Below are 14,232 nucleotides of genomic sequence, written 5' to 3' on the forward strand. Positions count from 1 at the left end.
GCATGATGTTTCAAAATTACGGGTGGATAAAGTGCAGGATAGATAAATGGATTTTAACAGAACGGTACAAACACGTCGTTGATTTCGGATTCCACATTGTAGCTAAGTTTTAAGAAATGTCCACCTGTTGAACGTTGGTGTAGTATCAAGAATATCAACAATTATTTGAGAGAGGGTTAAAATATTCCTCCATTTTCCATCTACATCTGCACAGAAGCTGTAGACTTTTTGTCCTATACTTCACTCACCATGTGTCTATCCATACATTTCTCCTCAAAAATTCAACTTTGGAAAGTAATCTCCTACTCCTCTTCCTCTTCCTCCTCCTCCCCCAACGATGAAAATCCTGACCATACTTCTGCTTGTTAGCAGAAGACAACAACAGAAATATCCCGGTCCTTAACAATCAAGCCAGGATAGCAATGAACATGACAAAGGAGACATTTTAGTGTAGCTAATGTGAGTGATGCTCCATTTTCTCTTTCCCTTCCAACCGTTTCACACCTGTCAAAAGAACAGAACCAGAATGGACCGCTTAGCTCCATCACCAACTCCTAATGGAATTTGGTCAAGCCACAACTGAAAATAGAAATTCAACTCCTCCTTTGGTTTCTTAAAAAGAAAGCCCTTTGTGAATTGATAAGGAGCTGGTACCAACTGATAGCAGTGATCTAATTTGCATAGAAATAGGCTCACAGTTCCATCAGTCGACAGTAATTTTATAGAACAGATTCCTGTAGGGGGGAAAAAAGTGGCTACGGGATCCTTTTTCCTTCTCCAAGAAAAAGGGAATGAAGGTCACCACGATGTAAAAAAGATGCTGAGATTCTAGAAAGAGTATAGAGAAGAGCAACAAAGATGATTAGGGGACTGGAGGTTAAAACATAAGGAAAGGCTGCTGGAATTGGGTATGTCTAGTATAATGAAGAGAAGGACGAGGAGGGACATGGTAGCAGTCCTCCAGTATCTCAGGGGCTGCCACAAAGAAGAGGGAGTCAATCTATTTTCCAAAGCGCCTGAAGGCAGGACAAGAAGCAACGGATGGAAACTAATCAAGGAGAGAAGCAACCTAGAACTAAGGAGAAACTTCCTGACACTTAGAACAATTAACCAGTGGAAGAACCTGCCTCCAGAAGCGGTGAATGCTCCAACACTGGAAGTTTTTAAGAAGAGACTGGACAACCATTTGTCTGAAATGATATAGGGCAGGGGTAGGCAACCTTGGCTCTTTTATGACTCGTGGACTTCAACTCCCAGAATTCCTGAGCCAGCATGGGGGAACTATGGCCCCTTCATGACTCGTGGACTTCAACTCCCAGATGTCCTGAGCCAGTATGGCTCAGCTTGGAAACCTCTCCCTTTCTCCTCAGCATGGCTGGCTCAGGAATTCTGGGAGTTGAAGTCCACGAGTCGTAAAAGAGCCAAGGTTGCCTACCCCTGGTATAGGGTTTCCTGCCTGAGCAGGGGGTTGGACTAGATGACCTCCAAGGTCCCTTCCAACATCATCATCATCATCATCATCATCATCATCATCATCATCATCATCATCATCATCATCATCATCATCATCATCATTATTATTATTATTATTATTATTATCTCTGAAGGTAAAACATTCCCCAAAGCATGAGGTATGTACCAAAAGTGCTTGTCCAAAAGGCAACTGGACTTTTTTTCCTTCTTGAAAACATTTCGCTTCTCCGCCAAGAAGCTTCTTCACAACTAAGAAGCATTTTGAATGAGAAGCGAAACATTTTCCAGGAAGAAAAAAACAAAACAAGAAAGTCCAGTTGCCTTTTGGAAAAAGCACCTTTGGGACAAGCGTGACCCATGGATGATTGAGCATCTCCATAAACATTTGAGATGTGTCGTCCCCACTTTCTGGACACATAATCCGTGACTGTTCTCAGCACGTGTCCTTCTCTCTTTCTGAAAAGAACTAGCCCACAATGCTTCCCAAAACCTGGCATTTATCAACAGATTTCCCCTTCCGAGCCTGAAGCCTTTGCTTTGTCTCAGAGGAGAAACACAACAAATCTGATAATGCCACCCCGCTCGCTGGCATAGCCAAGACCCTGAGAAGTAATCACAGACTGGCCGGGCCCAACTTTTCAAGCGCAAATGGCTAATTCCCAGGCACTCTATCCATAATTATCTAAAATACCAGTTCCATGTAAAAATGGCATACAACCATCCATCTTGTTTAATTTAGTTGCTAAAGGAAAGGCTGGTTTTGACACGTTATCATGTTCCTGGCTATTTACAAAATGGCAGGATAATATTAGATGTCTTTGTGTACTACCCTGTAATTGATGTTCTGCTTTGTTAACAGTAAAATCTATAAAGATTTCTGAATGGAAGGGGGGGTATCCAAATATATATATATATATGAGTAAAACCATCAGGAATGATATCACTGAAGAGGCAACGTTGAGGGGAACCACAAACATGCTCCATTTTTTTTAAAAAATGGAATTGATACAACCTAATTTAACGGGGAGTGCGTTTTTTTTTTAAATTTTGCTTGGTTTTGGATAGTTCTCTGCACTTTTTCTAGAGTCTCAACATCTTTTTAATAGTGTGGTGACCAAAACTGATTGCAGTATTCTAGGTGTGGTCTTACTAAGGCTTTATAGAGTGGTATTAGTACCACGTCATCTTGATTGAATCCCTCTGTTAATGCAACTTAGGATTGCATTAGCTTTTTTGGCTGCCACCGCACACTGTTGACTCAGATTTAATGAATTGTCCACTAAGACTCCAAGATCTCTTTCGCAGTTGCTGCTAATAAGCCTGGTTTCACCCAATCTATATGTGTACTTTTGGTTTTTCTTGAGAACACGGAAATTCATACTCCTAACAGAGAATATGAAGATAGGGTTTGCTAACGTTGTAGTTCAGTCGCTAAGTCTTGTCCGACTCTTTGCGACCCCATGGAGCACAGCACGCCAGTTCCCCCCTGTCCACCACTGTCTCCCAGTTGGCCCAAATTCACGTTCGTTCCATCAATGGCACTACCTAACCATCTCATCATCTATAGTCCCCTATTTCTTTTGCCTCTCTTCTCCTTTGGTGTCCAAAGTACTTGAGCTTCATCCTCAGTATCTGTCCTTCCAAAGAACAGTCAGGGTTGGTTCCCTTTAGGATAGTTAATGTTAGGCAGATCAACTTAAAATGTCCAGCCTCTGTTTCAGCAGCCGTAGACCTTCCTACGTGGAACAAATCGGCCTGGAGGACTGGTGTGTGTGTGTGTGTGTGTGTGTGTGTGTGTGTGTGTGTGTGTGTGTGTGTGAAGCATAGCCCCCACAACTGACCCATAGACATAGTGTAATTTTTTATCCGCAGGAGTTAGAATTCAAGAAGCAACTGGTGATCCTTCCATCCGTCTTCTTATTCAGGGCAACTAGCAGGCCCAACTATCTCCATACAAATGATAAGCCAGACTTCAATACACCATTGCTTAACAGTATCAAAATACAAGTGTGCAAAATTGATAGGAAAATATTTACGAAAGCCAGCAAGCCAAATAATTCAACAGAGCCGTAACTTGGCATTTTGCCTTTCAATAGCTCGTCATTATTCCTAGACAGATAAAGTCTGTGTCTTGAAAGAGGCGAGTGTATTAGCATTTAATCCTTAATTACATGGGTAAGTTGCCTTGTTGACAAAGGGCATCTGAAATAACTGGTGAAGAAATAGCAAAGGGGGTTTTGTTGTTCACACACTGCCAGTTTGTTTTTTCTCACTTGGATAAAAAAAATTATTATTTTTTTAAACGTTTCAATTGAATTTTGTACTCTTCGCCTGGAATCACCTATGTGGGAGTTGTGGGACTCACCCATGGGTGCCTATATAAATGTGTTTCATCAATAAAAGAAATGAATACATGAGCATCTTTTTTCCTACCCCTTCTCCCCCATCAAAGCAGAGCTGGGGGAGGTAGAGGCCATCCCAAAGAATTCCCCTTTCCCTGTTTTTCAAAAGGGCCACCACCTTGACTTTTTTTTGACCGTGCCCCGTGGACATTCCTGCCTTCCCTGTCTACCCAACTCAAACGTTACAGTTTTGCACCCTGAGTTGATCTGCTGCAACATCACCGAAGTTTTCAGGCTTCAAAGAACCGTGGCATAGCAAACCAACCAACAACGACGCAAGTCGCGGTCAAAGGCGCCCGAATTCCAACCACAACAAAAGCTCTTTAAGCCAGCTGAATCCCCTCTAGCTTCGCAATGCTTCTCTTCCCCCGACGAAGCCCTCTGAAGGACCCGAAAGCTTGCAGAGTTTGGTTCCCTGCGCCAAATTCCGCCGCCGCCAGCCCTGGTCGGCTGATCCGCGCCGCTTCCCAAAGTCTTTTCTTCCCAGGACTTTTAAGCCTCCCTCCATCCCTCCCTCCCTGCCTTGGGCCCCAAGCCGGACAAGGCCTTCCTAGCGGACTCACATGATGCCCCCGCAGCCCCCCAAGCCCGGTCGCCTGCCTGCCTGCTTGCCCGCGCGCTCCAGTCTTGCAAGTGCGCGCCTCCAGTCTTGCAAGATGCATCTGACTCAGGATCAGCCGAGAAGCCGCCGGGCGCCCTGCGCGGTCGCCGTGGCTCTGGGGCTGCTGTGGGGGACCGGAGGCTTTGCAGGGGGGCTTCCTACGCCGGGGCCGAGCCCTCAACCCCTCCGCGAGGATCCAGGTAAGGCCGGGCTTTTGCAGCTGCCGCTCCGTGTCCTGCGCGCACCTATCCCGGGAAACGGGGTCCTTAGGAAGTTGGGGCGCTTTCCCCCCTCTTCTGGACTCGTCTACTTGTGAGAAAGTTGTACCCGGTGCAGCCAGCTTGCTCTCAGATAAATCCTTGCAGGCGCAGGCAATGAAAGATGAGGATGAGGATGGTAAAAACGCGTGCATTCTGGTTTAAATTCATGGGACCCGCGGCAGCCAAATGAATAATGAGCATGTTTTGAGGGATAAGATGGTCTCAAGGTTGTGAGTTCAGAGCTGGCATTCTAGAGAGTGCTTTGCGGTCATTGTGTAGACTGTAGTGGTCCTTCCCAGCTCAGCAATCTTCATGAAATGGAAGGGCTTGGTGTCTGCAGAAGGGGCTCTGCCTGGAAAAGTTTAGTCTTGTTTGGGGATGTCACGAGGGACTTTTAGGCTGCTCCATGTTTTCTGCCGCCTGGGAAAGCCAAGGGAAATCATCAAAACAATTAAAAAACAAAAATTAGAATATTTCGGATATGTGATGCGGCACCCAGAAAAACACGGCATACTCCATTTAATCCTCCAGGGAAAGATGGAAGGCAAACGAGGTCCAGGCAGAAGAAGAACATCGTGGCTTCAAAATCTAAGGGACTGGTTTGGACAAAACTCAGCAGCACTTTTTCGTGCGGCTGCTGATAAAAACAGGATCGCCAACATGATTGCCAACGTCCGATAATGGATATGGCACAAGAAGAAGAAGAAGTTTTCTGCTAATAGTCTACGGAGATTCTCAGTCATTCAGGTTGTGGTTGTGTCCCAAAGGTGCTTTTTCTAAAGACAACTGGACTTTGTTTTTCCTAGAAGACGTTTCCTTGAAGAAGCTCCAAGTTTGTCTTAGCTTCAGCAGTTCTGAAGAAGCTTCTTGGACGAGAAGCGAAACATCTTCAAGGGGAAACAAAGTCCAGTTGCCTTTTGAAAAAGCACCTTTGGGACATTTCTGCTAATAGGTGGGAAATGACTAGGAAGAGGACCACACCTGCAGGGATGATGGGGGTAGAGATCCCAGCAGCCTCTTCTTCCAAGAGCAGAAAACATTTTGGGGGGTTGCCCCAAAGATGCTTTTTCCAAAAGGCAACGGGACTTTCTTGGTTTTTTTCCCTTGAAAACGTTTCGCTCCATATCCAAAAAGCTGCTTCTTCAGAACTGAAGACGCTTCTGGCAAGTGCAGCCAAATGTTTTCAAGGAAAAAATCATAGAAGTCTAGTAGCCTTTTGGAAAAAAGCACCTTTGGGACAACCATGACCTGGATATGACTGAGAATCTCCATAGACATTTTGAAGAATTAGATGAGAATAGTAAGGATAAGTACATTTAGCGAGAGCCATGTATTTTATATTTTTTAAGCTAAGGGGTTTTTTTTAAGCTATTTCTCCCAGAAAATAGGAAGACCATCCTTGTAACTTCTGCATTGCCCTCCGGTTCTTCAAAGTAAATCTACCAAGGCAGTGATGGCGAACGTTTTAGAGACCGAGTGCCCAAACTGCAACCCACTTATACATCGTCAAGTGCCGGGTGGGTGTGGCCCATTGGGTGGGTGTGGCCCATTGGGTGGGCGTGACCCATTGGGTGGGCATGATTGCGGTGTTTAGAGCAGTGGGACTAAAAAGTTCAATCAATCAATTCCAACTTTGCAAGATTTTTTTTCCCACAAGAAGTTGAAATTGACTGATTGAATCTTTTTTTTTTTTTTTTGCACACGGCGGCGGAGGCCTAAAGCGAAAAGGTTTTATAAAACCCAGCTGAAGGCCTAGGACTGGAGCGACGGCGAGCATGCCCACAGAGAGGGCTCTGAGTGCCGCCTCTGGCACCCGTGCCATAGGTTCGCCACCACTGTACTAAGGCAGCCGAGATGTGCTTCCTGTGAAATTTGCTTTGCAGAAAACAAAAGCCGGTGTGTTCTCTCCCCATCGTCGGAATTCCCTGACGGGTTTTTCACTCCGCAAGAACGAGCCGAAGGCGGCATCGTGATCTATTTCATCATCATTTTTTACATGTTCCTGGCAGTGTCCATTGTCTGTGATGACTACTTCCTCCCAGCTTTGGAGATGATCAGTCACAGTAAGTCCCTGATGTGGGTCTGCCCTGGGCTATCTTATCCCCTTCGCAGAAAACCCAATTGCTGTTCGAGACAGTTCTGTGCACAATTGCTTCTGCGGTTTAGGAAAAGTTATGCAGTGTTTTGTGGCTTATTATATTTCCTACGTTATAGGAAAAGGATCTGAAGCGAGGAGCATTATGGCTGGCAAAGAATTCAAGGATTATTTCTTGGGCTTGATCAGAACTGAACAAACAGCCTCCTTTGTAGAGTCAGAGTGCTGGGGGCATATTCGTCTCCTCGGCAGATAAAAAGGATTTGGGAAAGTAGCTATGAAATGTGTTGCGGACCAAAGTCAAATTTTTGAGAGAATATTGGCAGCACCCACATAATGGGTTGAGCCAGGGCTAACTCCTTTCTTCGTTATTTCAACTTATATGGCCACCCGCTTCAAATACATGTATAACTCTGGGCACTTTACCACACTTAAAAAAATTAAATAAAAACAATATAAAAACCATGGTTAATGAAGTTTCCTCCCAACTCACCAGGTTCGTATACACAATGGCCAATATGTTAAACCCATGGAGCTGGCTCTCGCAACGTGCTAGGCTAAACTGTGGTTGACACTAAGAATTAAAATTCCAATCTTTTCTTCACTAACCAATGGGCTGTTAGGGTAAGTTGCCATTTCTGGCTAGGAGAACTGGCCAGCTGTGGAGCAGAAATCTCGGCTTACTCTAAAATGGTTTAAACACAACCTATTGAAGAGTAAGCCGGATCCATGTAACGTATTGATCCATATGTTTACAGATCACAGGGAGTTAATTCACACCAAACACTAAGCCAAATCTAAGATGCTTCGACTGCACATTGCCATCTTTTTTGACACACACACTCTTCGTCAATATCCCTGCCCATCTCCCTTCTTGTTGCTTTACACAACTGAGTGTACTCTGAGCTAAATCATGGTTTTTCAACCATAGTTATTGAGTAGTTTTCCCTTCCTCCAATGAAGGGCCTTTATGCCTCTCTCTCCTCTCTCTCTCTTTCTCTCTCCTATCAATCTATCATCTATCTATCTACGGTATCATCTATCTATCATCTATCTGAGGATCTGTGGGGGCGCAGTGGTTAGAATGCAGTATTGCAGGCTAATTCAACTCACTGCCAGGAGTTCGATCCTGACCGGCTCAAGGTTGACTCAACCTTCCATCCTTCCGAGGTCGGTAAAATGAGGACCCAGATTGTTGGGGGCAAATATGCTGACTCTGTAAACCACTTAGAGAGAGCTGTAAAGCATTATGAAGCGGTATATAAGTGTAAGTGCTATTGCTATTTATATCTATCATCTAATTTATATAAAGTATAATTATCATTCATGGACATTTTTAGTCCTATTACATCAATGTCTTGTAAGTTGTTCGGAGCGACTCGACGTGGAGAGAGATATGTAGAAGTAAGAAAAATAAAAGGAGAAGTGAAGATGTTATTCCTTGATTTTTATTCAGCCCTGATGGTTGCATGCATCTTTTCTCCTGTCCCCATTGATCCTTCCTCCAGCTCTTGGCCTCTCTCAGGATGTTGCAGGAGCAACCTTCATGGCAGCTGGCAGTTCTGCCCCCGAATTAGTCACCGCCTTTCTTGGTAAGCCCCCCACCCCTTTAACCAGCACACAGTTCAGTCTTTGCAATAGCAAAAATGGGCCCTATCAACCAATGCTTCATTTTTAGGTGTTTTTGTCACAAAGGGAGATATTGGAGTCAGCACCATCCTTGGCTCCGCCATCTACAATCTTCTCGGCATCTGTGCAGCCTGTGGACTCTTATCTGGCATGGTGCGTGCTCTCTTTTATGATTCTGCCTTCCATTTAACTGCAAAGGGAAATTAATTTGGGGCCAATTGACAGCATTTCCCAGGTAGGTTGTTATCAATTGGGGGTAACAAAAAATGTTTATCATAATAGTTACTGAGATCTTGGTACTTTTAGAAAGTTGATAGTGAGGAACATACATCCTGTAACAAGTTGTATCCAGTAATTTTACTGCAGATGGACATGTCTTAGATTAAGTAGAATGAAGTTGCTTACTGGGTGTCTTGACATTTTTAGGCCATTCTCAGATGAAATTTGGGACACGTCAACCAAAGTATGGTTGATGGTAGATCAATGGCTATTAGTCTTCATGGTAGTGGGACAGCCTCTGAAGGCCATCTGCTGGGAGATGGTAGGCTTCCATGTGTACTTAGTTGGTCCCTGGAAGAACGAACAGCTGGACTAGATGGGTCAAGGTCCAATCCAACAAGGCACTTCTTATGTTCTTGAAGCACCCATTTGTTATGAAGACTTGAAAAAGCTTGTGAAATCCAAAAGTCCTGTTGTCTGAATTATACCATCTAGGTTTCACACCTGTCTTGCTGGCCATTGTTCAGAGATTGCTTGGCTTACATTATTAGTGCTGGGGCAGTTCTGGCCATGATTGTCGACAACCAAGTTTATTGGTAAGTGATCCCTGAAAGTACCGCTCCCGCTTATTTTGTTCAGGTGAAACAGCACAGAAAGAACTGGCTGCTCGTATATGCATTGCAGATCTTCTAGAGAGGTTTGTCGCGTTTTTTTGTTTTGCCTTTCCACCCTAACTTTTAGGTGCATGGTTGGTTGATTTAAAAAGTGGATTGACTGGTTGCTTAAAGACCCACTTTAAATATTTGGGGGAGGCGATTCTGAAATATTACAGTGAGTGGGCAGCATATGCATTGAATAATTTAATTAATTTCTGCAAGGGAACACTTTTCAAGCATTATTAAGCTGCTTATGTTCATTAGAGACAAAACGAAAATTGCTCCCAAGTCCTGGAATTCATTGCTTTGAACTAGCAATCCAGCATGTGGAGTGAATATGAGCTCTAGATCATGTGGACAGCCACTCCCAAGCAGGCAGCGTCACAATGCTATGCGGAAGTTGCCAGCTCCTTATTCAACCAGACATTTTAGCAAGAGAAGATATGGAGCCTTCATTTTTTCATGCCACAGCTCCGCAGTTGAGGGCCTGAATTATCTTGAATGGTTTTTGTGTGAGAGGAATTCATTGCCACCAAGAGTTATTCTTCAACCACAGATGCAACCTGTGTTATCTCTTGCATTTGGGTCATGCATGGTGGACCTTGGAGATCTCGTGAAAGTGCAGAGCAGATGTTCTAGTGAAATCTGCCTGTTTTTGATGCCGACTAGATAGAACCTGATACGATTTGATTTCTTCTGGTCACTCACTTTTCAAGCACAAAGTCTGCAAGTGGAGCTAGTCAGACCTAGAAAATTTTGTTCAATGTAGAGCATATGTATTGCCATGAAAAGGTCCCAGATTCAAACCGTACAATCTGCAGGAACAGCTGGAAAACACTCCTGTACTGAACTCAAGAACAATTGCTAGCGCGATGGAAAATGCAAGGTACAGACTTGCTTCACCCAGTCTTGTCACGGTTGGTGATTGGACAAGCTGGCTAGGTTTGCCTGCCACATCAAACCAAAGTGGGTGGTTTCACACAGCTTGCTAAGCCCACATTGACGCAAAGTTTTTACTTTGTCTTAGGTATGAATGTGCTTCGCTCCTGTTAATATATGGAGTCTATATTTTAGTACTCTGCTTTGACATTAAAATCAACCAATATTTCATGAGCAAGTTTAGTCCTTGCTGTACCTGTCTCTTGGTGACCACAGAAGAGGCTGAAGACCAGCCACTGTCTGGATGGAGGGACGAGACGCAACCTCTAGTTCGGCGACAATCAAGACCTGACGACATTTTCCATGACTCTGATTACGCTCAACTTTCAGCAAGCTTACACGGACTCGATACCATTTCTGAAGGTATTTTTTTACCAAGAGCCTCTTTAAAAACTATTGCAAGAACTGCTAAGATATATATTTTTCGAATCCTAACCCCCAAATTATGAGCCATGTAGTATCTTTTTAATTCTTCATATTTTTCAAATGCTGGTAGTAAAAATTTAGATACCAAGGTACCTAAACATCTGATAAGTATGTCAAGACTATGTCATGACTAGTTTGCAAAAAGTTTGTGATCAAGTATAGAACTCCCCAGATGGCTCCCGAGATATCCGTGGGGCAAGCCAAGGACAAATATCTAGTTTTTGCTTTTTGTTGTTTAATTTCTAAGACACCTTTAACTTTACGTCAGGAATCGCTTCAAATTTTCGGATTTTTATATCTAGAGAAAAAAATAGAGAAATGATGATGCTCTACATATTTATAATAAAGACAGGTTTGTAAAGAACTAAGAGAGCTACATTACCAGGAAAACTGCCTATTTTTAAGCATTCAGGATCTCATTTCTTAAATGATTCTTTTCATCGGACAGATCCTCCAAGCGTGTTTACCATGCCTGAAGCAGATCTGAAGAGAATCCTGTGGGTGCTCGCCCTTCCCATCATTACTGTGCTATATCTGACAATTCCAGACTGCAGGAAACTCTTTTGGAAAAAATGGTTCATGCTTGCCTTCTTCATGTCGGCAGTGTGGATTTCTGCTTTTACGTACATTCTGGTATGGATGGTGACCATAGTGGGTAGGTTTACAGCCTAGCTTTATTAGCCTGTCTGCTCTAACCAACACAGTAATACCAAGCATGATTTCAGGTGATACTTCTGCAGTGATCACATGCAAGATTGCAGATTAGAGTTTATTGCCTACAATACTTATTGAGGGCGGTCTAGAACAGCCAAGGGTATGTTTCTTAGAAATCACTTGAGGGTTGTGCTAAGCCAGCCTTAATGTCCCAAAGTGTATGACACGTTTAAATGTGTAGCTCCTGGCGAAGGTAACCTACACCTCCAGACTCTGAAAGGTTTTACCTAAGCATCTAATGCAAAACACTGCAGGCATGGTCACCTGCTTAAGGTAAAATCATTCTAATACAAGGATTATGTAAAAGGAAACGAAACCTAGAACCCTCAGACTGATAAGTAGTACGGTCTATAAAAGAGCTAATCTGGACAAGAAATGTTTTTAAACTAGTAAAGAAACTGACTTGCAAAATATCAGACTGTGGCATATTTTGACTGCATTCCTGAATAAGCCACAAGGCTGGGTTACAGAAATAAATAAAAAAAAGCTGACATTGTGATAGACTCTTTTCCATAACCCCCCATTTAATGTTTTTCCCCTGTATGTTCAAAAATAGGAACTAGAGTCTTTCCATATATCAGATGCCCTACAGCACTGGGCTGCAGTCCTCGGCCCAAAGACCCAACATTTGCCTGCAATTACATTATCTAGAAGAAACCTCTTGAAGGACTTCAAAACATCCTTTAGATTGTTTCTCATCTATCACTACAAGTTAAATAAATTTGAAACAAGTGTTGAGTAATAAATCCAGATTTTTGCCTTAAAAAAGTGAGCAATTATTGGCTCTATTTATTTTTAAGCTCAGGAAACCCAAGTAAAAAATTGTGCCTCACATTAAAAGATATTTTACAGCAGGAAAAAAATCACCACTTTCTACAAACCAAATGTCTCCCTTATTTTTTTTATCTGAATTTAGTTTTTAGAGAGCAAGGATTATCAGCAGACTCCAAGCCCCTCCGCCTCTGAGAACGCAAGTATTTTTTCCCAAGAGTAGATTATTGAGAGAGGTTAGTGCCTCATATGACTTCAAACAGCTCATGTGATAAAGATGCCAGAGTAACTGAAGGGATTAGGCTGGTTGAAGCTATTCCAAAGGGTTGTGGTTGTCAAGAATAGCAGAAGGAGAGGTTATATGGCCTTTCTTGTATTCAGTGACCAGGTTTTTCAAAGCTAAAAAGCTACCTCTGTTCAACTCATGCAGTTGAGGGATTGTCTGTTAAAATTATAGCTTCATTTATTAGCTCCTGGGCTGCTGTATTCCAATCAGGTCATTTTGATATTAAAATGTGATTCTCTAAAACATTACTGTGATCTCTTCCTAATTCAAGCTCAAAGAAATGAGCTGTTTGATTTGGATGTTTCTGATTACAGGGGAAACCCTGCATATTCCTGAAACTGTAATGGGCCTTACGCTACTAGCAGCTGGAACCAGCATTCCAGACACCATTGCTAGTGTTCTTGTGGCTAAAAGAGGTAAGCCCTTTGCATCTGTTAAGCTATCATGGCCAAGCTGGTAACCATATGACATTTTTTTCCAGTTTTTGACATCTAGATACCCACATTCACTAAATTAATAAGCTGGCTACATTCAGAACTGCAAGTGGTTCTTCCAATTCTTTTACCTAATGTACTGGGATGAGACTACTGCCTTTTGTTCTACTTGGGAAGCCGGTAGAAAGACAAAAATTAAAAGACAAAATACTAATTTCATTCTATTTTGGATGAGTCTGGCAGTGTCATTCTTAACATTGATCAGAAGGTATTCTCAAACTTGTTAAGGCCATAGATCAGTGGTGGCGAACCTATGGCACGCGTGCCAGAGGCGGCACTCAGAGCCCTCTCTGTGGGCACACGTGCCATCGCCCCAGCCCCACCTCCCCCCCACGGCCCCCTCCTCACCAGCAGCCCCCCTGGAGAAGAATCACCAAGGACATGGCAGCCGGGCAGCGGGGACAAGACACTGCACTCATGCCCCATCGTGCGCAGATGATGCTGCAGGACACGGGCAGAGGGTGTGGCTGCCATGGCGCTGCTGGGCTGCCTGGGCAATCTGCGGCGGGCTGTGGAGGCGATGGGTGGCCCTGTGGGTGGGTGGGAGGCAGGGGCAGTTTTTGGGCACTCGGTCTCTAAAAGGTTCGCCATCACTGACATAAGATTATGGACAAGATGTAGCAAGTGTCTTTTAAGCATAAAAACGGATTGCTGTACGTGCCGGGAGTCGCTTTCTGTGAGATGGGAGACCATCTAAATTTGATTAATAAATAAACTACTACAAGAAATTTCTTAAGGTTGACGTATTTAATATGTTTTATCTTGCAGGGAAAGGAGATATGGCCATGTCGAACATTGTAGGATCGAATGTGTTTGATTTGTTGTGTTTGGGATTACCTTGGTTTATAAAAACCGCCTTTGTTGACCCATCTGGTCCTGTGCTAGTGAACAGCACTGGACTGACTTATACCGCCATTTCTCTCATTTGCTCCGTTGCTTTTATATTCCTGGCTATTCACCTGAATGGCTGGAAATTAGACAAAAAGCTAGGAGCCATTTCCCTTCTGATGTACTTAGCCTTTGTCACATTATCAATTCTGTATGAACTTGGAATCATAGGGAACAATCCTATAAAGAATTGTGGCAACTAATTAAGTTTGGCTTTTGGTTTTGTATAAATTCACGAGAATGGGAGATACAGATAAGGAACTGAAAGGGCCAGTCTCTTTGTTTCACCAAGAAATAAAAACTCCAACATCTCCGTGGGCTGCAAAAATTATTTAGAGGAAAAATCCACATCATGACATTTAGAAGAAAAAGAAAACCA

The 14,232-nt window shown here is 43.3% G+C and overlaps 1 protein-coding gene across 1 annotated transcript; it reads left to right on the forward strand.

Annotated features, from left to right (window-relative positions):
- The first annotated feature begins 6,627 nt into the window (after positions 1 to 6,627).
- On the forward strand, positions 6,628 to 14,062 carry SLC24A5 (solute carrier family 24 member 5). Its single transcript, XM_015816225.1, has 8 exons — positions 6,628 to 6,799; positions 8,340 to 8,423; positions 8,510 to 8,613; positions 9,175 to 9,275; positions 10,363 to 10,637; positions 11,149 to 11,355; positions 12,786 to 12,887; positions 13,734 to 14,062. Exons 1-8 carry the CDS (start codon positions 6,733 to 6,735, stop codon positions 14,054 to 14,056), a joined length of 1,263 nt encoding a protein of 420 aa, XP_015671711.1. The 5' UTR covers positions 6,628 to 6,732; the 3' UTR covers positions 14,057 to 14,062.
- The last annotated feature ends 170 nt before the right edge of the window (positions 14,063 to 14,232 follow it).

The sequence above is a fragment of the Protobothrops mucrosquamatus genome, unplaced genomic scaffold, assembly GCF_001527695.2.
Source record: "Protobothrops mucrosquamatus isolate PMUCROS unplaced genomic scaffold, P.Mucros_1.0 scaffold415, whole genome shotgun sequence".
Taxonomy (NCBI): Eukaryota; Metazoa; Chordata; class Lepidosauria; order Squamata; family Viperidae; genus Protobothrops; species Protobothrops mucrosquamatus.

Coding starts and splice junctions, on each gene's coding strand:
- SLC24A5 (XM_015816225.1), top strand. CDS start 6,733: ATGTTCCTGGCAGTGTCCATTGTCTGTGATGACTACTTCCTCCCAGCT. Junction 8,614..9,174: donor GTGGACTCTTATCTGGCATG/GTGCGTGCTCTC, acceptor TATACCATCTAG/GTTTCACACCTGTCTTGCTG. Junction 10,638..11,148: donor ACTCGATACCATTTCTGAAG/GTATTTTTTTAC, acceptor TTCATCGGACAG/ATCCTCCAAGCGTGTTTACC.